The sequence below is a fragment of the Halichoerus grypus genome, chromosome 8 (genome assembly GCF_964656455.1).
Source record: "Halichoerus grypus chromosome 8, mHalGry1.hap1.1, whole genome shotgun sequence".
NCBI classification, from domain to species: Eukaryota; Metazoa; Chordata; class Mammalia; order Carnivora; family Phocidae; genus Halichoerus; species Halichoerus grypus.
The window spans coordinates 50,506,234-50,529,827 of NC_135719.1; the positions used below are offsets into that span (position 1 = coordinate 50,506,234).

Consider the following 23,594-nt stretch of genomic DNA (forward strand, 5'->3'; position numbering starts at 1 on the left):
ATTAACTCTTCTTTAAATGTTTGATAGAATTCACCTTTGAAGTCATCTGGTCATGGACTTTTGTTCGTTTTTTGATTACTGATTCAATTTCATTACTAGTAATTGGTCTGTTCAAATTTTCTATTTCTTCCTGGTTCAGTTTTGGAAGATTATATGTTTCCAGGAATTTATCCCTTTCTTCTAGGTTCTTCAGTTTGTTGCATATAATTTTTTATAATATTCTCTTATAATCCTTTGTATTTCTGTGGTGTCAGTTGTTACTTTCGTCCTTCATTTCTGGTTTTTACTGGAGTCCTCTCTTTTTCTTGATGAGTCTGGCTAAAGGTTTATCAATTTTCTTTATCTTTTCAAAGAACCAGCTCTTAGTTTCATTGATCTTTTCTATTTTTTTTTTTAAATGTCCTTCCTTCTACTAGTTTTGGGCTTCATTTGTTCTTTTTTAAGCTCCTTTAGATATAAAGTTAGGTTGAGATTTCTCATTTCTTGAGGTATGCCTGTATCACTATTAACGGCCCTCTTAGAGCTGATTTTGCTGAGTCCCAAAGATTTTGGATCTTTGTGTTTTAATTTGCACATGTTTCCATGTATTTCCTGATTTCTTTGATTTTTTTTCATTGACCAAGTGTTGTTTAGTGCCATGTTGTCTCACCTTCATCTGTGTTTTTTCCAGATTTTTTCTTGTAATGAATTTGTAGTTCCATATCATTGTGTGCAGAAAAGATACTGGATATGATTTTTTTAAAAAGAATTTATTTGAGACAGAGCACAAGCAGGGGGGAGGGGCAGAGGGAGAAGCAGGCTCCCCGCTGAGCAGGAACCCCGACGTGGGGCTCGATCCCAGGACCCTGGAATTATGACCTAAGCCGAAGGCAGATGCTTAACAGACTGAGCCACCCAGGTGCTCCACTTGATATGATTTTAATAGACTTGTTTTGTGGCCTTACCTGACCTATCCTGGAGAATGTTCCATGTGCACTTGAAAAGAATGTGCATTCTGTTTTTTAGGGGGAGATGTTCTGTATATATCTGTTATGTCCATCTGGTCCAATGTGTCATTCAAAGCCACTGTTTCTTTATTGATTTTCTGTCTGACTTATCCATTGATGTAAGTGGGGTGTCAAAGTCCCTTATTATATTACTGTCAATTTCTCCTTTTATGTCTTTTAATATTTGCTTTATGTATTTAGATGCTATTTGGGGGTGCACAGATATTTACAACTGTTTTATCCTCTTGTGGCATTGGATCCCTTTATGTAGTGCCCTTCTTTGTCTCTTGCTACAGTCTTTTAAAGCCTATTTTGTCTGATGTAAGTATTGCTACCTGGGTTGTTTTTGGTTTTTGAGGTTTTTTTTTTTTTTTTTCCATTTGTATGGTACATGTTTTTGCATCCCATCACTTTCAGTCTGTGTCTTCAGGTTTGAAGTGACTCTCTTGCAGGCAGCACATAGTTGGATCTTTTTTTTTTTCCTATCCATTCCATCACCCTATATTTTTTTGATCATTTAGTCCATTTACATTTAAAGTAACCATGTACTTATTGCCATTTTGTGAACTGTTTTCTGGTTGTTTTTGTAGTGCTCTGTTCCTTTCTTGTTCTCTTGCTCTTTTCCCTTGTAGCTTGATGGCTTTCTTTAGTGTTATGCTTGGATTCCTTTCTCTTTAATTTTTGATTTGTGGCTACCATTGGGTTCATATACAACATCTTATGTGTTTAGCAGTCTGTATTAAGTTGATGGTCCTTAAGTTCAAACACATTCTAAAAGCACTACATTTTTACTCCCCCTCCATATTTTAAGTATATATCATATTTTGCATCTTTTTTTATCCCTTGACTGATTTTTGTGGATAAAAGCTATTTTGCTACTTTTGCATTTTAACCTCCATTAGTAACTAATCTACTACCTTTATATTTGCTTTTACCTGTAAATTTTTTTCATTCATAATTTTCTTCTAGTTATGGCCCTTTTTTTTCCCACTTAACTAATTCCCTTTAACATATCTTATAAGGCTGCTTTCAAGGTGATGAACTCCTTTAACTTTTGTCTGGGAAACTCTTTATCTCTCCTTTTATTCTGAATGATTACCTTGCTGGGTAGAGAATTCTTGGCTTGTAGGGTTTTGTTTTTTTTTTTTCCTTTCAGCACTTTGAATATATCTTGCCATTTTCTTCTGCCCTGCAGTTTCTGCTGAAACATCAGCTGATAGCCTTAAGAGGTTTCCCTTGCATATAACTGTATATTCTTTTCCGTTTCTACTTTTAAAATTCTCTATCGGTACTGTTTGCCATTTTATTTTTCATTTTTTTTTTTTAAAGATTTTATTTATTCATTTATTTGAGAGAGTGAGAGAGAGAGAGAGAGCACATGAGAGGGGGGAAGGTCAGAGGGAGAAGCAGACTCCCTGCCGAGCAGGGAGCCCGATGTGGGACTCGATCCCGGGACTCCAGGATCATGACCTGAGCCGAAGGCAGTCGCTTAACCAACTGAGCCACCCAGGCGCCCTGTTTGCCATTTTAATTATTATGTGTCTTGGTGTGGACCAACTTGGGTTCATCTTCTTAGGAGCTCTCTGCTTCCTGGACCTGGATATCTGTTTCTCTCCCCAGATTAGGGAAGTTTTTAGCTGTTTCTTCAAATAAGTTTTATGCTTCCTTCTCTCTCTTCTCCCTCTGAGATCTCCATAATGTGATGTTAGTATGCTTGATGTCACTGAGGTTCCTTAACCTATTCTCAATATTTTCCTTTCTTTTTTCTTCCCTATTTAGATTGGTGGCTTTCCACTACCCTGTCTTCCAGATCACTGATCTGTTCTTCTGGATCCTCTAATCTGTTGATTCCCTCTGAGTGTACTTTTTTTTTAAGATTTTATTTCTTTCTGAGAGAGAGAGAGACAGCAAGCATGAGCGGGGCGGGGGGGGGGGTCAGAGGGAGAGGGAGAAGCCGACTCCCCGCTGAGCAGGGAGCCGGATGCGGGCTCCATCCCAGTACCCCGAGATCATGACGCAAGCCAAAGGCAGCCAACTGAGCCATGCAGGCGCCCTCTAGTGTATTTTTATTTCAGTTATTGAATTCTTCAGCTCTCTCTGGTTTTTATATTTTCTATCTTTAAGTTGTCACTGAGTTCATCCACTCTTTTCTCAAGTCCAGTGAGTATCTTTATGACCATTACTTTCAATTCTTTATTAGGTATACTGCTTATTATCATTTTATTTCACTCTTTTACTGTGATTTGGTCTTGTTCATTCATTTGGGACATCTCTCTCTCTACTTACATTTTGTAACTGTTTCTATCAGGTCAGCTACATCTCCTGGTCTTGAAAGTGGTGGCCTTGTGTAGGTCTGTGGTGCTCTGCAGCACAGCGTCCCTCTCAGGTCACCAGAACCAGGCACTCCAAGGGAGCCCTCTATGTGGGCTACATGTGACCTACTATCGTGGGTAAGCTGCAACAGTCTTCAGCCAAGGGAGCTGCAATGACCCACTTTGCTTGCTGTAGATGCACTGCTCAGAGTTTGGTCCCTATGCCATTGAGATGCCTGTCTGAGGCCACCCTGGACTCACTGTAGGGTGAAACCCACATTCAGCCTAGCTGCTTGCAATTAGCGTCTCTGCCACAGCTGTGGGGGCATAGAATGGCAGATTTTGCTCCATGCCTTTTTGAGAGGCTTAAACTTAAAAGGGTAACCACCAAGTGGTCCCAAACTGATTTATGCATAAGATAATGCAGTTCTCCCCTTTTCCTGTGAGGCCATGTGATAAACCAAAATACAAGAGAAGAGGGGCGCCTGGGTGGCTCAGTCGTTAAGCGTCTGCCTTCGGCTCAGGTCATGATCCCAGGGTCCTGGGATCGAGCCCCACATCGGGCTCTCTGCTCAGCGGGAAGCCTGCTTCTCCCTCTCCCACTCCCCCTGCTTGTGTTCCCTCTCGTTGTCTCTCTGTCAAATAAATAAAATATTAAAAAAAAAAACACAAGAGAAGATATGAAAGGCTCATTAGACAATTCATAACCAAGCCATACAAGCTGAACCTGGTTTTTCAAACATTCAATTTAAAAATGGTGGTCCCAACTGCCTCTAAGAGCCATCTTGTATTCTCATGCCTCTCTCTGTTGTTGCAGCAGGCTCAGGAGCCCACATCTGCTGTACCCTCAGACAGTGAGGCAGCCTCATTGTCACAGCCGCATTGTCACAGACAGTGAGGCAGCCTCATTGTCACAGCCGCATTGTCACAGACAGTGAGGCAGCCTCATTGTCACAGCCGCATTGTCACAGACAGTGAGGCAGCCTCATTGTCACAGCCGCATCAGAAGCTCAGAAGACTGCTGTGTCCATAGGCAGCCTCTAGAGAGTTTTAATAAAGAAACAACACTGTAAACCCTAGTTGGATTAGTAAAGAACTACCCACATAGTCATCTCCATATGGATTTTAAAAGCTGCTTTTTAGCTCTCCCTAAAACTAATGCCTATTTGTAATGACTTGTATGGGTTAAAACAATAACAACCCAGAATAATTCTAAATTTCCAACTCCTGTCTTTTAAAAAAAAAAAAAAAAGCTTTTAAATCAGTTTTTAAATAAAAATATCCTTGAGGCACCTGGATGGCTCAGTCAGTTAAGCATCCGACTCTTGATCTCAGCTCAGGTTTTGATCTCAGGGTCCTGAGTTCAAGCCCTGAGTTGGGCTCCACCCTGGGGGTGGAGCTTACTTAAATAAAAAAAATAGTCCTTAACCATGGTATTGCCGGATAGTAGACTTAGGGATGTTTATTTTCCTCTTTGTACTCTTCTGAATTTTCCCTAAATTCTACAATGAATATACAAACTTTCTTATGTCCTTCAATTTTTATTATTGAAACATACATGTACACAGTTACTTCTTTTTTTTTTTTTTTTTTTTTTAAAGATTTTATTTATTTATTCATTAGAGACAGACAGAGAGAGAGGCAGAGGGAGAAGCAGGCTCCCAAGGAGCAGGGGGCCTGATGCGGGACTCGATCCCAGGACCCTGAGATCATGACCTGAGCCGAAGGCAGACGCTTAACCATCTGAGCCACCCAGGCGCCCCACAGTTACTTCTTAAAGAGGAAGACTGCCTAGGTACAGCCTTTCCTTGACATTCACAGATTTGACACCTGCCATTTTAACATCTGAAGTCTGAATGACCCTGAAATGTATTACAGTTTAATCTTTTGCAGCAGCATGAAACTACTAGCTACCCAGCATTCACATCTCGCAAGGCTTTGTTGTTCTCCACTTACCTTCACACCTCCCATATGAGGAAGCTGCTTAAACTTTTTTCATTTGTACTTTATTGCATTTCATGAGAAAAAAAAAAAAATGCCATGATGGTTTTTGAAACTCCTAAGATTCTCAAGGGTTTCAGGGCATATATTTCACAAGTGTCAGTCTTCCACATTATATAAACTGTTAAATACATCCCTATGGAGAGCAGGGAATAAAACTGGTTTGTTGATGTTATTAGATCCCCTTTATGTACTATATAAATTTAACTTACAGCAAAGCAGTAATTGGGAAGTATGTATAAATTAATCCACATTTTGTTTTACTCCCCCAAAGCAAATATACAATTATAAAGGTGATACAATAGGTTAAAAAATTCAAACAACATAAAAGAGCAGGAAAAAGGAAGTCACAGTTCACTTTCTTCTGGAATCCTTACTCCATCTGTTCACAGTGATTTCTTAGGGGTATGTTGCTCAAGACTTTAATGCACATATGAATGTTTTTTATTTTACACAAATGGAATCATTCTATAGACATAGTTCCATGGATAGTGTTTTACTCCACAGTATTTTGTAGCTATCTTTCTGTGGCCTGGCTATTGATCAACTTTATCTTTCTTAATTACTAAACAGTATTATTTATTAAACCAGTGCCCTACTAGTGAGCATGTAAATTGCTTCTGATCTCTGCAATAACAAAGAATGCTTCAATGAACATCTTTTACAGGTGTTATTGTCCACGTTCACAAGTAAAATTACAATGTCTAAGGGAATGCTCATTAAAAGTGGTAATCACTATCCTCCCAAACTACCAATTTATACTAACACCAATATGTGAGAGTGCCCACTCCCCCAAAACCTATACTAACAATGGATATTACCTTTGTCATGTTGACTAAATCTGCTCTACTTATACTTTCTTGAATGTATAGGTAAATGTTAAATCGACCATTTGCATTTCTCTTATTCATATACTTTACCAAGTACTCTTTTTCATACGTCCTCTCCTTTTCTACTTTAACCTTAATTATGCAGTTAAATTTATGAAATTTTTTTCCTTTCTGAGTTCTGGTCTTGGTGAAAGATCTCCCCTACAAGTTCAAAATGATGTTTGCCTATAGTGTCCTATGGTTAAATTCATAGTAAATCTTGAAACCTCAAATTTCAGAAAAGATGGAAGTTAGGGATGAAATTAATGTCTTCCCAAATTTTCATTTTCACTATGTATTGACTAATTTTTTTTCTCCATTGATTTGAAATTTTTTCTTTGCTATATAATAAATTCCCATATACACCTTTCTGTACCCAGTACCTGCTAAATTAGTGTGCATGGGACATTTCCTACCTTATCTCTATCCTGCTTCCTCATTTTTTTTTTAAGATTTTTATTTATTTATTTTAGAGAGAAAGAGAGTGTGAGAGGGGGGAGGGTGAGAGGGAGACGCAGACTCCCCACCAAGCAGGGAGCCCCATGTGGGATTCGATCCGGGACCCCAGGATCATGACCTGAGCCAAAGGCAGTCGCTTAACCAACTGAGCCACCCAGGCACCCCTGCTTCCTCATTTTCATTTAAAAAACTTTTTAAGCTTAAGAATTTCTTTCTGCTGGGGCACCTAGATGGCTCAGTCGGGTCTGCCTTCAGCTCAGGTCATGATCACAGGGTCTGGGATCGAGTCTCCCTGCCCCCCCCAACACATTGAGCTCCCTGCTCTCAGTGGGAAGTCTGCTTCTCCCTCTCCATCCACCCCTCCCCCTGTTCATGTGCGCTCTCTCTCAAATAAAATCTTTTTTTTTAAAGATTTTATTTATTTTTTGACAGAGAGAGAGACAGCGAGAGAGGGAACACAAGCAGGGGGAGTGGGAGAGGGAGAAGCAGACTTCCCGCCGAGCAGGGAGCCCAATGCGGGGCTCGATCCCAGGAGCCTGGGATCATGACCTGAGCCGAAGGCAGACGCTTAACAACTGAGCCACCCAGGCGCCCCTCAAATAAAATCTTTAAAACAAATTTCTTCTTAGGAACTTTTGAGCAAATTAGAATAAATTTAGGAAGTAATTTGGGGGAAAACGGACATCTCTATATTATTGGTCTCCCTCTCCAAGTATATGACATGGCTCTGTTTATTCAGGCTTTGTTCTTTTTTTTTTTTTTTTTTTTTTTTTAAATATTTTATTTATTTATTTGAGAGAGAGAATGAGATAGAGAGAGAGAGCATGAGAGGGGGGAGGGTCAGAGGGAGGAGCAGACTCCCTGCCGAGCAGGGAGCCTGATGCGGGACTCGATCCCGGGACTCCAGGATCATGACCTGAGCCGAAGGCAGTCGCTTAACCAACTGAGCCACCCAGGTGCCCTATTCAGGCTTTGTTCTAATATAAAGTTTTATAATTTTCTTCATCTAGGTCTTATATATTTCTCAATAAATTTGAGTGTTTTTAAGATTTTACTGCTACTGTGAATAGGATCTTTTGCTATGTGTAGTAAAGCAATTGGTTTTTTGCCTATTTTTTATTTGGCTGCATAACTAAACTTTTTAGCTCCAAGTTTAGAACTTATCAAAATAATACCTGTATTTAATTTTTTTTAAATCGAGAGCTTTCAGAAAAGCAGGTCTCCTGCCCAGTGCTGCTCTCCTTGTCTATTGCCTTGTCTCTCAGCAGCAGGACTCCTGACTGCTTCCACAATGTAATGGAAAATCATTAGTGCTTCACTGTTAACCATGGTGATCACTGATAGCTTTTATTTATTTATTTATTTATTTGACAGAGAGAGACACAGCGAGAGAGGGAACACAAGCAGGGGGAGTGGGACAAGCAGGCTTCCTGCTGAGCAGGGAGCCCGATGGGGCTGAAGGCCCAATGACTGAGCCACCCAGGTGCCCCAGATAGCTTTTGATAGATAATCTCCATCAAGTTAACTTTCTATTCCTAGCTTAATAAGAGCTAATAAAAGGGCTTTTTTCCTTCTTCTTTTAGTCAGTAATGGATTTGAAATTTTATCAAAACCATTTTTATCTTCTCCCATTAAATTATATTTTCTAGTATTACATCTGCAGGGGCCCAGGGCAGGCCGCCCCAAGATGGGCCACTTTGACATGAACATTATTTTGAGTTAAAGCAAACAAAACCCAGCAGGTTCAGGAAAAGCTCTTACCTCCTCCTCAACTGCCTGCTTATACCAGGAAGAGATTCCTCTTTACCTAAGAAACTTCTCTAAGTAACAGGACAATGTTTGTTTTCCAAACATCTCTTCTCACCTTCCTGCTAATAGTCCTTCTCCCCTTTGTTTCCTCAGACCCGTACCCCTCTCCTTGGCTCATAGAAGCCTCATGTTGCCTGTCTTTGGAATCTCATGTCTGTGTGGATACAAAACTAAATCTGATTTTCTATCTTGAATCAATTTGGTTCTTCGTCCAGCAAGAAAGACCTTGAAGGGCAGAGGAAATTCTTCCAACAGTTGACATAGTCAGCAGGATACTGTAACTTGCTGGACATGACTGCAACTGAAGTCCTTGGGACATGTGACATACAGCCAGCAGAAGGTAAGATTTCGTACCCTGTCAACCTCCCAGAATCTCTATCTGCACAGTCTGAAAGAGCAGGAGTGGTGAGAGTCCTTTCTCTTTGCTTGCTTAAACTAATTTTGGGAGCAAACTTTTAGACCACGGGGGCCATCATCTATGTCCTCTTTGGATGCCTCTTCCATCTCTGGTTCAGCCATTAAAAGACTTATTGGTTGGAGTTGCTATTAACAATTATTCATCAATGGTCTTTAAATTGCTTATATTGAAAAACATTCTGTATAGAGAGCTCTCAATTGTCTTACTAGTATAACAGCATGCCTTAGGGACTCCCTTGACAAGATGAAGAGAAGACTAAAAAATAAATGTCTACCTCTAAAGTAAAATTCCCTTAAAATCTGGCCTCATCTGGTCTGCCTTCAGCTCAGGTTAGGTTCCCAGAGTCCTGGGATTGAGCCCCAGGTCCGACTCCCTGCTCAGCGGGGAGCCTGGTTCTCCCAGCTCATGCGTGCTCACGCTTTCTTTCTCAAATAAATAAATAAAATCTTAAAACAAGCAGATGAGGCCAGATTTTTTTTTTTTAACTCCCCTTTCCCTACGAGATTTATAAGGACCAAATCTCTATGTTCAAAGTATACAGACTGCTCACATAAAAGCTGAAAGCCAGGAAATGAATTTAACAAAAGCACCTGAGATTGGCAATAAGGCTCGCTTTGCTCCTACCTTCTAGAGCTCTGTAAGCAAGCTCTGCCAGCTTCGGACATTCCTATGCAATGTACATAGCAGATGGATCCTAGCCACCCCCACTGAATCTGTGAAAGGCCAACATTCAGGGGCTAATAGAAGCCAAGGTTGAATTATGTATGCTGCAAGAAGGCTTTTGTTAAAATGCTTTATTTTGCTTACCATTTTAGTTAAAAAAAAAATCTCCCTGATAAAAAAAAAAAAGTTGAGTTTAAAAGGCAGATCAATCCCTTGATATTCTAAGCTTTATCCAGTTCTTTGGGAATTAGAAACAACTGCCTTGGGGCACATGGGTGGCTCAGTCGGTTAAGCGGCTGCCTTCGGCTCAGGTCATGATCCCAGGGTCCTGGGATCGAGCCCCGCATCGGGCTCCCTGCTCAGCAGAGAGCCTGCTTCTCCCTTTCCCTCTGCCTGCCGCTCTGCCTACTTGTGCTCTCTCTCTGTCAAATAAATATTTTTAAAATTTTTATTTGAATTTAAAATAAAATTTTTAAAAATCTTAAAAAAAAAAACTGCCTTACCAATCTGTACAAAACCAGAAATGCAACTCTAGAAACAAGTCAAAAGCCCACCCCTCTTTCCCGATCCCTAACTCTCACTTATTGCCCTTAAAATGTTTGTAGCTATTATAAAAGATCAGGATATTGGAACAAAATTGTCCTGTACTTAAAAAAAAAAAGTGCAGTTGCCCCGAAACTAAAAAAATTTTTTGGCATTCTTTCTCAGTTTCTTGATATGATAAATTTTACCACGTCTTTAAAATATAAACACTGCCCACAATCACCTGAGACTGAAGAAAAAATGGGGGAAAGAAGCCTTTCTAAAATGCCTCTTGTGCCCAGACTCCAGGACCTCTGGTAATAAGCAGATTTGCTCCAGATTTCCACCTTGGAAAAAACTTGGGATTCTTTCTCTCTGATGTGTTTTCTATTCCCATCTTCTCTAGGACCTAAGAGCCATTCTTTGAAATACAAACTTTAGAGAAATTTTTCATCAAAAAAAAAAAAAAGAGGTATTTAGAAATTGGGCCTTTAATGTCCCCTCCACAAATATTAGTAAAAACAAAAGCTATAATATTTTGTTTGCATCTTGTCTGTGTGTCCACATGTTATAAATGTAAGATATTTTCTTTACCTCCCGATGGTATCACTAAAATTAATTTGTAAAAGAGCTCTTTTTAGTTGGTTTGAGAAGTCAAGCACTTATAAGTATTGGGAATTCCAAAACTCAAAGATAGAAACTAACCCAAATTCAAATGATCTGGGAAAATATTCAGTATTAAAGCTAATTTTAGGTTGTTGGTTTAATTAAGAAAAAAGGTCTTTAGCGTTACCAGCATTAAATATATGACTGTGATTCTGTGTTTACTGAAAGCCAAATAAGTTCATCTCTGCAGAAAAAAAAACTTAGAATAATGATTGATTTTTGTCTAATGCTTTATGAAGTTTTGTGGGTAATCTAAACATAACAAGCAAATTAAACAGATGTAAATAAGAGAAAAAGGTTTGTAGGCAGGGGTGCCTGAGTGGTTCAGTCGATTAAGCGTCCAACTCTAGATTTCAACTCAGGTCATGATCTCAGGTCGGACTCTGTGCTGGGCATGGCACCTACTTAAGAGTTTCTCTCTCTCCCTCCCCCTCTGCCCCCCCCCCCCCAAAAAAAGGTTGGTAGGTAAACTTTTAAATAGCTTCTAAACTCCAAAATCCTTGGCAACCTGACACTTTATCTGGAAATGACTTAATAAAAACTTAAAGTAAAATAAGAAAACATTAGCTGCTGAACATATAGGTTCAGAAAATAGGTGTCAATAGGTTAATTTACTTGTGTATTATTACAGAGAAACTAAAGATAAATATGGATCTGTTAGTAAACCTGGTTTGTGCTTTACTGAAAAACTGTACTATGAAAAAAGCACATTCTTAGAAATTATGAAATGTATTCACAAATTTGCTATTCTAAAGAATACTGGTATAACAGTTCAAAATTGCCTACTACTTAGTTTTCACTGGAAATTAAGGTTTCTAAGAGTTAAGAATTCTAATAAATGTAATTAAGACTACTAGAAATAATAAGGGAAACAATTCCCTATGCAAGGAAAGAACGAAGTGTTTTTAGTAGAAAAGGGTATGAGGAACAGAAATACATTTTTTGTTAAGGGAAAAGAAAATTGAAGAGGGGAGAACTCAGAACAAGAGCTGAATGTTAAAAATAAAGTTCCAGAAGGTTTATGGAAAAGGAATCTTTGGAAAGGGATTTTATGTGTGATCAGTACTGGCTGAGATTAGGATACAATTAATAAGTTTTAATATCAAAAATACACTGCAAAGTTGAAATTTTTTTGTTAAAAGGACAAATTACAGATCTGCTCTTAATAGAAAACTGTAAACAAATGTTTTTCTTTTCCTTTAAAGTTATCTGTTTAGAAATCAAGGATTCTGTGTTTTGCCAAAATAATTTATCGAGTCTTTGATTCTTTAAGAAAACTGAGTCTTAAAGCTAAATTTTGCTCACAATTATGTAAGGTTCTATATTTTTGCCTTTTGAAATCTTTTGTCATTTTGGTTAGGTAATTAAATAATGACCTGTGATCCTGTTAATCAAATGTTCAAACTGTTCAATGTTTTTTAACATATTTCCTAAAATCAGATCCTAAAATGAAGTCTTTTGACCACAATCTAAGGTGTTCCAGATAGGTCTCTTAGATTATATTTATGTAGATATGTTAAGTGTTCTAAAACTGTATAAAACTCTGAGAAATGTGTTGGGAGTCAAAATTTCCTTGTCAACTGCATCATAATGAACTCTAATACAGTTACTATTTTGCTCTGATGGTATTGCAAATGTGCCTTAAGTTCATAAAACTGGTAAGAATTTCTGAACTAGTGGAAAAACTGGATTTAAGCAAAACAATAATATGGAACTGAAAAATTAAAATTATCTTTTAAAACATTGCTGCCTTTCTAAAATGCTTTGTTTTTCCAGATTTTAAATTGTTTCTCTTAAGCTAATTGACTTAGAGCAATTTAACAGAATATATCTTAAATTCAGAAACTCTAGGTATTCTTATATTTATTTGCATAAGTTCAATACAATTCTGTTCTCCTTATAACAGGACACAATTGGAAACATTTGTTACGTAACCAAGGCTTTGACTGGAATGTCCTATTTGAGAGGTGCATAACCTCAGCTATGACCAGACAGCTTGAAGGAACCAGGTTAACTTTAAGAAGCCAGTAAAGCCCCCAGAAGTACCAGTTTGTTACCCTGCTTACAGAGTTCCCAGCTGCCTTACCAGGTGAGTAAAGGTTCGCACTCCCTGGCAAATACAGGAACCTCAGAATACTTTGGAGACCTCGAGCAGAGAGGAATTCACCCAAATCTATAGGTATTGCAGCAGAAGTTCTGACGGCAAGTATCTGGCTTGGCTTCTGGCCTCAAGAGGCTGTTAAAACTTCAATCTTGAAAAAGGTCCAGCAGGTTTTAAAGAGTCTACCTAATCCACTGCTATTCTTGCCACACTCATGTAAATGATCAGGCCAAGTTTTTTTGAAACGACTTATTTTGCAAACAAATTAGTATTCATTTGGCTATCTATAAAGGGTGATTATAGAGAAAATAGGTTTCAGTAACATCTGAGTAAATATTAAACTGTAATACTGTTCATTAGAAACTGGACTAGATCTTGATTTCTTCTAATTTCCTCCAATGCTTGACTATAATTCTCCCAAGTAACGTTTATTTTTCTTCCAAGCTTCTACGTTGGATTATACTTATATATGGAAATATAAGAATACCGAGAACTAAGAAGCCCTACAAACTTAACTTATGTAAACTTCCGAGAAATCACAAGAGCTCTCATATAGGCAATCTTCATGCCTGTTGCTCTGTGGGCCACTCAAAACGATCACCAGAGACATTTGAACTACAAACCAGGAAAATCCATCAGACTACCATGCACACTAAAGATGGTTCAAGCTTAACATCTAAAAATCTTCTTGACTAACCTCAAAATTCAGAAACTGGTTTATAATTTGATCCAATCAGTAACCAGTGTTTTTGTTTCCACAGAAATGCCTCTTATTTAATACCTGATTGCTTGAACCTTAGGCCTAACTTGCATCACTGCCTCCCGAAACGAGTCTGAACTGACGTTCAATAAGACCAAACAATCGGCTAGCTCAATTTTAATGTGTGAAATTTCAGGGAAGTTTCAGAGGAGGAAACTGCAGGGGCCCAGGGCAGGACACCCCAAATGGGCCACTTTGGCATGAACATTATTTTGAGTTAAAAGCAAACAAAACCCAGCAAATTCAGGCTTCCCCCTCAACGGCCTACATTTACATTGGAAGGGAGAGCCTGTACCAAGAAGTGACTGTTAAGAGATTCCGCTTTACCAAAGAAACTTACCTGCCTAAGAGGACAAACTTTATTCTCCAAACATTTCCTCTCACCTTCCTGCTAATGGTCTTTCTCCCCTTTGTATCCTCAGACTCCTACCCCTTCTCCTTAGCTCATAGAAGCCTCATGTTGCTGGTCTTCAGGATTTCATGTCTGTGTGGATTCCCCATACATACGAAATTAAATCTGATACTCTCATCTGCCTCATGTCAACTTGGTTCTTAGTCCAGCTAGAAGGACTTCGACGGCCAGAGAAAATTCTTCTTTCCCGCTATAGCAGTCCTACATGGTTGGAAGAAATCCTACTTGATCTGTTATTTTACTACAGTATTAGCTAATTTTATATGAGATTCTTTGGTCTAGAATAATATCTTTCCTTTTTTATGGTATCTTTGTCAGCTTTAGGATTATTTTAGCCTCTCCTATTATGCATGTTTTTAGTTAAATAATTTCAAATTCCAGGGATCTTTCTCACCATCATCATTCCTTTCTAAATGAAAACTAAGCTTGTCAATTAACATTCCAAAAAGCACACAAGTAATCCTTGCATTAAAGCATGTAAAAGCATGTAAAATGTAATCGATTACGACTCTATCTGTTTAATAAAGAAATGCATATATCAATTAAAATTCATCACACTCTGGATGTCCAAAAAAAGTAGTACCCTTAATTGATAATAGTGGTAAACAGAAAGAATGACTCTACCATCTAGTTTTTTAAGCCAACAGTAAGCTCTTTAACAACATAAAAATCAAGTCTGAAAATTCAAAGGAAAGCCCTCTGAGAATGCAGGAAACCTGTTTCCAGCCAAGCCTGAAACCCCTCAGGATGGTCTGGGCCCCCTGAAGCTAAATCCCAATCACATCAAATTTCAGTGAATCTATGCCAAGAAAAATACGACTTGGGAAGCAAGGCAAATGCCATTTGCCACTTGTTTGTGGTACCAACCAACCACTTAAGCTATGTCATACAATCTCCTCCTGGACAGTCTCAAGAGAGTAAGGTCTCTCAATATTAAAGCATTCTGGGATAGGTAGTAAGTGAAATGCTACAGGGGACAATAAGAACCATGTTATATGACCAATGCAGGATGGGGGGGGACACAGTGCAGAAGGAAGAAAGAAGCCTGAAGAAACCAATGGCTCTGGGTCTTCCAAAGATCATCTGCACTTAGTTTTATTTAGGAAATATTGTTCAAATACATATCCACATATTTATGTTAAGGAATGTTTGAAAAAATTATAAAATGAAGCCATATCCAGTTCAGATTATAGAGTTTGAGGCTAATTCCTTTAATAATCTCTCACTGCTTTCCTCTCTAAATGACCAAATGTTTGTTTTATGATTAGGTTAGCTTGTACTCTCATGCCATCAATATAAAGAGAAAATAATCTCACATTTGATACCAAGTATACTGTGATATTTTCAAAACCTGTATTTCAAAACCATCTATTTTAGAGGGAAGAGGAATGGATGGGGCTTCCTTAAATTTCTCCTGTACTCCTATTCAAAAGAGACCATCAACACTGTTGCAAAGGTGGGGAACAACTGAAAATATCTACAAAATGTTTTCATATACGGAGTTATTTTCCTGTCTTACAGTAGTCCAGTGTATTTGACAGTCACCCCTGAGGGATTTCAAGAAACTATCTGAGGAATGGGGCTACAAGCAAGACCTCTGCTACTCCTCTTTTAACAAGCCCAATGCTGCCCAGTGCACCTGTGACACAGAATTCTGCCTGTCCCAACCCCAACAGTTATATTTTTACTAGAATTTTTTTTTTCCGAGAACAAGTGAGCGGCAGAATAATTTGATTCTAGAGCAGTACTGCCCAATAGAACTTTCTGCAATAATGGAAATGTTCTGCATCTGTGCTGTCCAATACAATAGCCACTAGTCACATGTGGTTACTGATCACCTAAAATATGGTTAGTGAAACTAAGCAACTGCATTTTTAATTTTAATTTACATTTTACCAACCATCTGTGACTTCACCACAGTGGACAGTGCAGTTTTAGACCAATTAGAATCTCCTATAGGAAAAGATTGTGTGTGTGTATATATACATATACAAATACTTACGACAAAATTCTCTAGAACAGTTGAAGAAAAAATTACTTTTAGTCAACAGACAGATCAGGGTAGAAATTATGTTATTTGCCTTCAGTGTAGAGTTACTTAATGATAGAACACACACTAGGCCCTCTTTCTTTTTCCTATCCTAGTTTCTTTTTATGACCAACAAGAACGATTAGTCACTTTAGTGACTGGTCAAAGATCGGTCTTTTTGCCTTGACAAAGGCAGTTAACACTAATCCAGGAAAAAATCTGTTCCAAATCTCACAGTTTTCAATTAAAAGCAGAGCCTCAGGCTTAACCAATAGATGTATCATCAACAGATTTCTAAAATTATTAATCATAGCAAAGAATAACACCATAACTTATTAAACTTAGCTAAGTATTCTTTCCTCCCATGGATACTAGTGGGACATCCACAGAATAAGTTCTATTTCATTAAGTCAGAAGCAGTTTGTTACAGACACTCGATTTTAAAATGAGTATTAAAGAAAAAGGTGAGAAATATCTTATGCTTGCCTTAATATCTCTGGCACCAATTTTTTTTTCTTTCTTTCTGAGAGGAAGAGACATTCAGGTTTGACTCTGTTAAATAGTCATGCAAATTCATTCAAACAGTTAACAACATAGCACAGATGGATGAAGTTTGTGTCTATTCAGCTATTTCGGAGGGAATAAGAATTCTACAACATTAAAGTATCTTTACCTCGTAATGAACAAACTGGTCCATTTTCTTGATTCTTAGAGCGCTTATTTCTGAACTGACTTGGAATATCTAATGAAAGGTCTTAAAAGGAAATAGGAAAATAGCTGTTAAAGGCATATATGACACTTAGAAAAGAATTTCAAAAATTGATGTATTCTTACCATTATCTCATACTGTCTTAAATTTTCAAAGGAAACATTAAAATTTTAATACAATATCATATCACCATCATGTCTTACCTAGGAATGGATCAAACTTTCTAGATTCTGTCCCACATATGAGGCAGTTAACCTCATTTTGGAGAATACCTCCGAATATAGCTGTGACAACCGTAGATGCTCCATTTCTAAAGAAAATCACCACACAGGAAAATATATCAGTAAAAAACTAAAATAAATATGTATAAAAGCTGCTATACTTCTTTGGGGGGAATATGTATATCATTTATTTAATTAATTTTATTTAAATTATGAAATAATACAAAAACTTTAAAGCTATATAGAGGTTATACTAGATAAAAGGTTTAAGCCACTGGCCTCTCCACAGCCCCACTTTCAATCCCCCTAATTTCTCCAAGAGCCACTAACACTGACTGGACATTTGCCATCACTAACAAACAGATGACATACATGCCTATACTCAGGCAAGGGGACCCCTTTCCTCACAAAAGAGAGAAACCACCTTATAAATTTTTGCAAGGCCTCTCATAGGGAACGCTCTCAATTACTTTACTTTGAATAACCTCGCTCAGAGATAGTTTTAGACTTTTTAGATGGTCAGCTGTCAGATTGGGGAAAAAGAGGTAAAGAAATTTAATACATATTTAGTAATTACTGGTGGAGGCATGACTTCACAGTTGAAGTGCTAGATGTTACTATCAACAAGGCTTTTAAGCTCACTTAAAACAATATTATAAATAATTTCCTTGTTGAGATCAGGAATATACCACTTTAAGAACGATACAAAACCAAGTGCCCTAATGTGACTAGCTTCTCTGTGCCTCAGCTTCACCAGATGTTCAGCAGGAATAGTATCCAACCTACCTCAAAGGCCTGGTGTGAAGATGAAATGGGGTGTTATCTGTACAGTGCTCAGACAGATGTTTACCAAAAAGAAAGCCCTTAAATTGTTTCAAGGCTCTTTTATTAGCGTAATAATTAGGACCGCACCTGCCTTCTGCTTTTATTTTTTTTTTTCAAAGTATATATCTTGAACATGTACCCCACCCTTTTTGACAGCAGATTGGCATGCCACAGTATGAACACAGATTGGACGCAAGAACCACCAAGAAAGTGTACCATGAAAGCATGATTAGCAAATGCTTATAACAGCACTTACTCTGTGCCGAACTCCATTCAAAGTACTTTCCATGTATTAAATCACTTAATCCTCAGAACAAAGCTATGAAGCAGATACCATTATCCCCATTTTACAGACCAGGAAGCTGAGTTCCAACTTGGTCCAGAGTCACACAGCTCTTAACACTATGCTCCTTTTCTTAATTTAGCCATATAATATTATGGTTTTCCAGGTTGTTTCAGTTGTTTGCTATCATTAATAGTACTACAGCAAACATATATTAACCTTTGTGCACTTATGTATGCAGTTACTTAAGTCAGTAAATGCTTTTTTGCTTATAGCAATCTGAGGTGGTTTCTCTCACTTGCAAACAATCAAACTCCTAATACACTGAACTGTACTTTTTGAGTTTCTCCAAATTAAACCCACTGCCACGATGAGATCGACAAAAGCTACTCAAGCAATTATATTATTTTAAAAGTCTGCTTCCTTTTCCATGAAAGGGCTTCCATTCTTTACTGGCAAAAGAAATATATTGCAGCTTCATCTTTTTTTAAAAAAAGCTGTTCATAAGATACACAGCTTTAGTAAATTAAAAAGGGAAGATGCATTAGAACTATCTGATGTAACAGCTATTTCAGGGTTCAGGTTTAAGAACTATGTCATAAACAAAGGGCACACCAAATAAACTACTGGAATCAAGGGACTATGATCCTTTCATATTGATGTTCACATACAATACTGCCCTTAATTAAAATGGAAACTGCTTTAGTAAAAAGCAGTACATTTAGACTCAATGTAGTTCTTCCTTTATAATTTCTTCCTCTGAGAAAAGGATACTCATCTAGTCTTGGCTATCTGATGTGTATGGCATTAAGTTAGACTGAAAACAAGATCCATAAATGATTTCAAAATTGATTTCCCCTTTATTATAACTGTATACCAAGAGTGTTTAAATATTACTTGGACAGACTCTTACACTGCTAGGGTCTTTTATATTAGCAGTAATGATTTTCTATGTACTAAAAAGAACAGATCTGTCATTTATTTCTACCATCCCCACCTTCAGTAGCGTTGGATGTGTTTACACAAGTAAACACAAATATTGCATAGGTGACCTTTTTTGTAGTTTTAGCAAATATGATCCTTAGGATCCTGTAATGATAATTTTTTTCTTTCTGTTCCTATCTCACTAATGGAACCTAAAATTACTACTCTTTAAACTATCATGAAAAGATATGGGTTAATATGGAAAACTCATTAGTTACTAGAGTTTTCCGTATCATCCTAGGACTATTACACAATGTGACTCCATGACGGTGCCTTGGGCATCAAATAAAATAATAAAGACATATACCCTCTTACTTCACACAGACTATCCTTGATAGAGCCCAGTTCAATATTCTTAGTGTATGAAAGGCCATCATAAAATACAAAGCAGAATTTTTCACTTAATACTACTTTTAACTTGGTGCTAGCAGCAAGAATAATTCTACCAGGTCACAGATCCCTCCCCTTCTGTATTGGATTCTGATTGGAACCATCAGAATCAGGACCTAGAGAGCCAAACGTTTTGAAAAGTATAGCAATTCAAACGGTTGCCCTTCTTTGATACGGCCAGATGAGCGATGAGGCTGCTCTGTCATTAAAAGGACCCTAACTTAACACTAAATCAGATTTGTGAACTGCAAGGCAATACAATATGGTGATCCCTATATATTACTTACTCTTTTCTTTCTGTCTTTGGGGAGTTTGTCTTGTAAATCCCTTTCCTGCACAGGTCAAAACAAAACTTTTCAAAAAATTTGAACAAAAGGAGACTACAATTAAAATCAGACTGAAATAACAGTAAATCATCCCTACCTCAAGCAAAATAAGCTTTCTAATCTCAATGTATATTTTGGGGTATTAGTACCTAGGAAAGCAATCTACAAGGTTTGATTTGTTCATATTGAGAGGCAAGAAAAATCCTGAGAACTTATAAATGCTTCAATTTAATTAAAGAACAAATATATTTTAGGAAAATTCACATTCAAAATATTTTTAAGACTGTTTCTAGTGAATAAATATAATTATTTTAGTATAGAAAATTAAGTCTCCCAAATATTATTTCATACATTTGGCAGGGAATTTTCAAGTGCTAAACTGTACAAAATATTTTCTGTTGTTCCTCAACTTTTAAAATAGTCTATACCAAAAACAATTAGGACTATACCAAGAGGCAAGTACAAGATGCCTCTGGTATGGAAGCAGGAGGCCTGTGCTAGTCCACTTGGTTATAAAATTCAAGTACACAAAAGTTTCAGCAAAAGTCCAGGAAAACTCTCCACCTTCCATTATAAATCTAATAAACAATAACACCAACAGAAATGTCTGAGGTCCTCCTAAAAAAAAGAGAAGGAAACTACATCTTACATGCAACATTTGTTACTTGCAGATAGAGTAGAATTCTCCTGTAGAACTGCTGAGCGGGAAACACCATTGAAACCGCCCTGGAGTTCCAAGTGCAGGTGGTCCAAAAGGTAGCGCATAAATTCATGGGCATCCTGTTGCTGATAACCCCTTAAAGCAAAAAGAAGCAGGTCGTCACTGGGGAGGCTCCACATGCCCAGCCAAACATGCAGGAAGGCAAAGTGCTACAAAGGGCTGCGGCCCTGCACTCAGCACAGTGAGGCTCCCTGACCATTCATCCCCACTTGTGCCAGGTTTTACTTCTCTTCAAGAAAAATTTCTCTTCAAAGAAAATTTCTCAAATTTCTCTACAAGGAAGAATTTTACTAAAACAAATCTGAAAACACAGAATATTAGAGCTAATCAGAGGTGTAGTGATCTCAACTGACCTCACTTTAGAGATGAAGAAAATTGAGGGGCAGGAGAAGGGGAGTGTGTCATGCCTAAGTCCTACAACAAGAGAGTAACAGAGGTGGGATGGACTCTGGTTTTCCCACTATCCCACATGGCCTCTCCAAAAGATGCTCAAATGTTAAAATGTCACATCTTGCCCTCAGCAGAAACCTTGGTCTTATAAACCACCCTTATAAGAGATAAGGAATTTAAAACCAATTTTTTAGACTGAAAGATACTAATTTAACACTGGCTGAAAGGAAGAAAAACTTTCTAAAGGGTCTATACTCAGATCCTAATCTCTGATTCAAAAGACATTTTTCATATAAATACTTTAAAAAATGCATTGACTCATATACAATTATGCTCTAGCCTAAAACTTGAATATAAGCAACAACATATTCTTAGGTTATTTCTTATACTACATTCAGACAGGAAAGGATATGGAATTTTTTTTTTTTTTTGAGAGAGCAAGCACCAAGGAAGGAAGGGAGGAGGAGGATAGGGGGAGAGAGAGACTCTTAAACAGGCCCCAAACCCAGTGAAGAGCCCGACTGGGGGCTTGATCTCAAGATCCTGAGACCATGACCTGAGCTGCAATCAAGAGTCAGACGCTTAACTGACTAAGCCACCCAGGCGCCCCTATATGGAATTCTTATAATAATACAGACCATGACAAGTGAAGGCTGACAGAAAATGAAATTGGTACACTTAAAGGTTATAGAGGTTTATGTTGATAAAATAAATCAAGCAATGATATACACATAAAGTACTTGATAAAACTATAGATAGAAAAGATTTCTGCCTACATTCTGCCAAAATAGAAGGTTCCCTTTATCTTTTAAATCACAAGTTTTTCTGGCTTGGTCTTGAGTCAAAACTTCCACCACTCTTCCAGGCAATGGTTCCATGGATGTCTTTCAACCAGAGTTTCCCTCAATATACATTTCTCCCCTTTCCCTAAAATTTCTCGTGGAAATCATAAATTATGAAAACCATCCACCTAACCAATGGAACTTAAGTCAGAAGTCACTTTAGCATTTCACTGTAACTTTTTCTGAACTACTTAACAACTGAGTCTCAATATATGTTCAAGTAGTTCTTCTAAGACTCCTATAAAAAAAAATGTTAAAATTCAGGCTGAAGTTTTCAAAGTTGTTAGATCCTTTACATATCTACAGAGGTGCTTTAAACTTTTTCATCACAACATCCATTTTTTTTATGACTCAAAGGTAAGAGGTATCTTAGGTCATATTTGAAATTCTATCACATATAAAAATAGTTTTATTTTCTCACCAAAATAAACTAGTATCTAATCATTTTTCTAAAATGGATCATGAAACCAGTACTTTGTAGTTATGTTGATTTGCACTTTTAGCAAATACATATCCATCCCTTTTTAAAAAACAATCTGCCTAATGTACATTCATGAATGTTTCCAACCACACCATGACTCTTTTGATTCTCTTTTCTTATATCAAAACACATTATTTTCTATTGTTTCCTTTACCATTAGAAATATATATATATTTTTTACCTACATGAAATCATGGAACACTCAGCTGTTTTATAAAGGTATGTTTCAATTTGTGGTCTTTACCAAAAAAACATGAAGTCAGCTTCTTCTAAGACTAGGAAATTTTTCTGATTCTGACTAAACAGACATTTACAACTCTATTTTTAAACACTTAAATAATAGCTTCACTGACTTATCTGAAAATCTTTAAAAAAAATACTATTTAGTAAGTTAAATTAAACAAACTTCAGTTATCTTTTCAATTATTTCCCAATTATGCAATCTGGAGCCTCAAAATTTTGTTGGTAGTCAACTTAGGTCTCTCTTCCTTGGTAATCATGTAAAAGGAACACTCCTCACATTTAGGTTCAATGTTTATGTTTTGTATACAAATTATCTCAGTGATACCACCCAAACAAGTGCTGGTAAAACAGTGAGGAAATGGATTTATAAAGAACCAACTGGTATCTCTGTGACAGACTGGAATTAAGACAGAAAAGAAGACAGGAAAATAACAGTGGCTCCAATTTTAATACTGTTTCTTAATTTGTTTGTAACCTTAGGTAAAGATTACCTCCTTCTTTTTTTTTTTATTTTTTTTTTATTTTTTTTTAAAGATTTTATTTATTTATTTGACAGAGAGAGACACAGTGAGAGAGGGAACACAAGCAGGGGGAGTGGGAGAGGGAGAAGCAGGCCTCCCGCCGAGCAGGGAGCCCGATGTGGGACTTGATCCCAGGACCCTGGGATCATGACCTGAGCCGAAGGCAGACGCTTAACGACTGAGCCACCCAGGCGCCCCTAAGATTACCTCCTTCTTAATGCTTACAGAAACTCTGTGTCATAAAGATGCTGTGAGAAATAATGGTTGGAGAGCACACCGCAAATATAAAAGCCCAAAAGATCATGAAGAACCCCTTCTGAACGAGGGGCCAAGAAAGAGGGACGTTGCTGAAACACAACGTGTAGAAATACAGGGGCAACCGTTTCTTCACAACTTTTGGCACAAGGAGACAAGCTGTATTTACCCAAATCTTACAAAGAAATGTCCCAATGGAGAATGATGAAAAAATAAGTTACTTTGTTAAGTGTGAAAAGCAGACAATCCAAATACTGAATCAGATACCCCAGAATGCAGGCACATACAAATACTTGTATGATGCCAACACACCTAACTGTGACATACACCTGTGCATTACTGACTATTCTCTGCGTTCTGGCAGTACCAGTACATAACGTATAAGATGGAAAGACC

At 37.5% G+C, this 23,594-nt stretch overlaps 1 protein-coding gene and 1 long non-coding RNA gene across 10 annotated transcripts in view; one reads left to right on the top strand and one right to left on the bottom strand.

Moving 5' to 3' along the window:
- The window catches only part of LOC118528654 (uncharacterized), a 53,186-nt gene that overhangs the window by 23,298 nt on the left and 6,294 nt on the right, over nucleotides 1–23,594 (top strand). For 3 of the 5 annotated variants that reach the window (XR_004913761.2, XR_004913760.2, XR_013450446.1), the window contains exons 1-2: nucleotides 8,259–8,776; nucleotides 12,612–12,794. This is a non-coding gene — a long non-coding RNA (uncharacterized LOC118528654). Of the gene's footprint in view, nucleotides 1–8,258; nucleotides 8,777–12,611; nucleotides 12,795–23,594 lie in introns of those variants that run through there. The other 2 variants (XR_013450447.1, XR_013450445.1) reach the window with 2 other exon arrangements.
- The window catches only part of USP3 (ubiquitin specific peptidase 3), a 108,471-nt gene that overhangs the window by 17,390 nt on the left and 67,487 nt on the right, over nucleotides 1–23,594 (bottom strand). For 3 of the 5 annotated variants that reach the window (XM_036081139.2, XM_078079243.1, XM_036081141.2), the window contains 4 exons: nucleotides 20,395–20,541; nucleotides 19,707–19,751; nucleotides 16,920–17,026; nucleotides 16,681–16,761 (listed from right to left, as the gene is read on the bottom strand). In XM_036081139.2, the coding sequence (XP_035937032.1) occupies nucleotides 16,681–16,761; nucleotides 16,920–17,026; nucleotides 19,707–19,751; nucleotides 20,395–20,541 (380 nt within the window). The remainder of the gene's footprint in view (nucleotides 1–16,680; nucleotides 16,762–16,919; nucleotides 17,027–19,706; nucleotides 19,752–20,394; nucleotides 20,542–23,594) is intronic. The other 2 variants (XM_036081140.2, XM_036081137.2) reach the window with 1 other exon arrangement.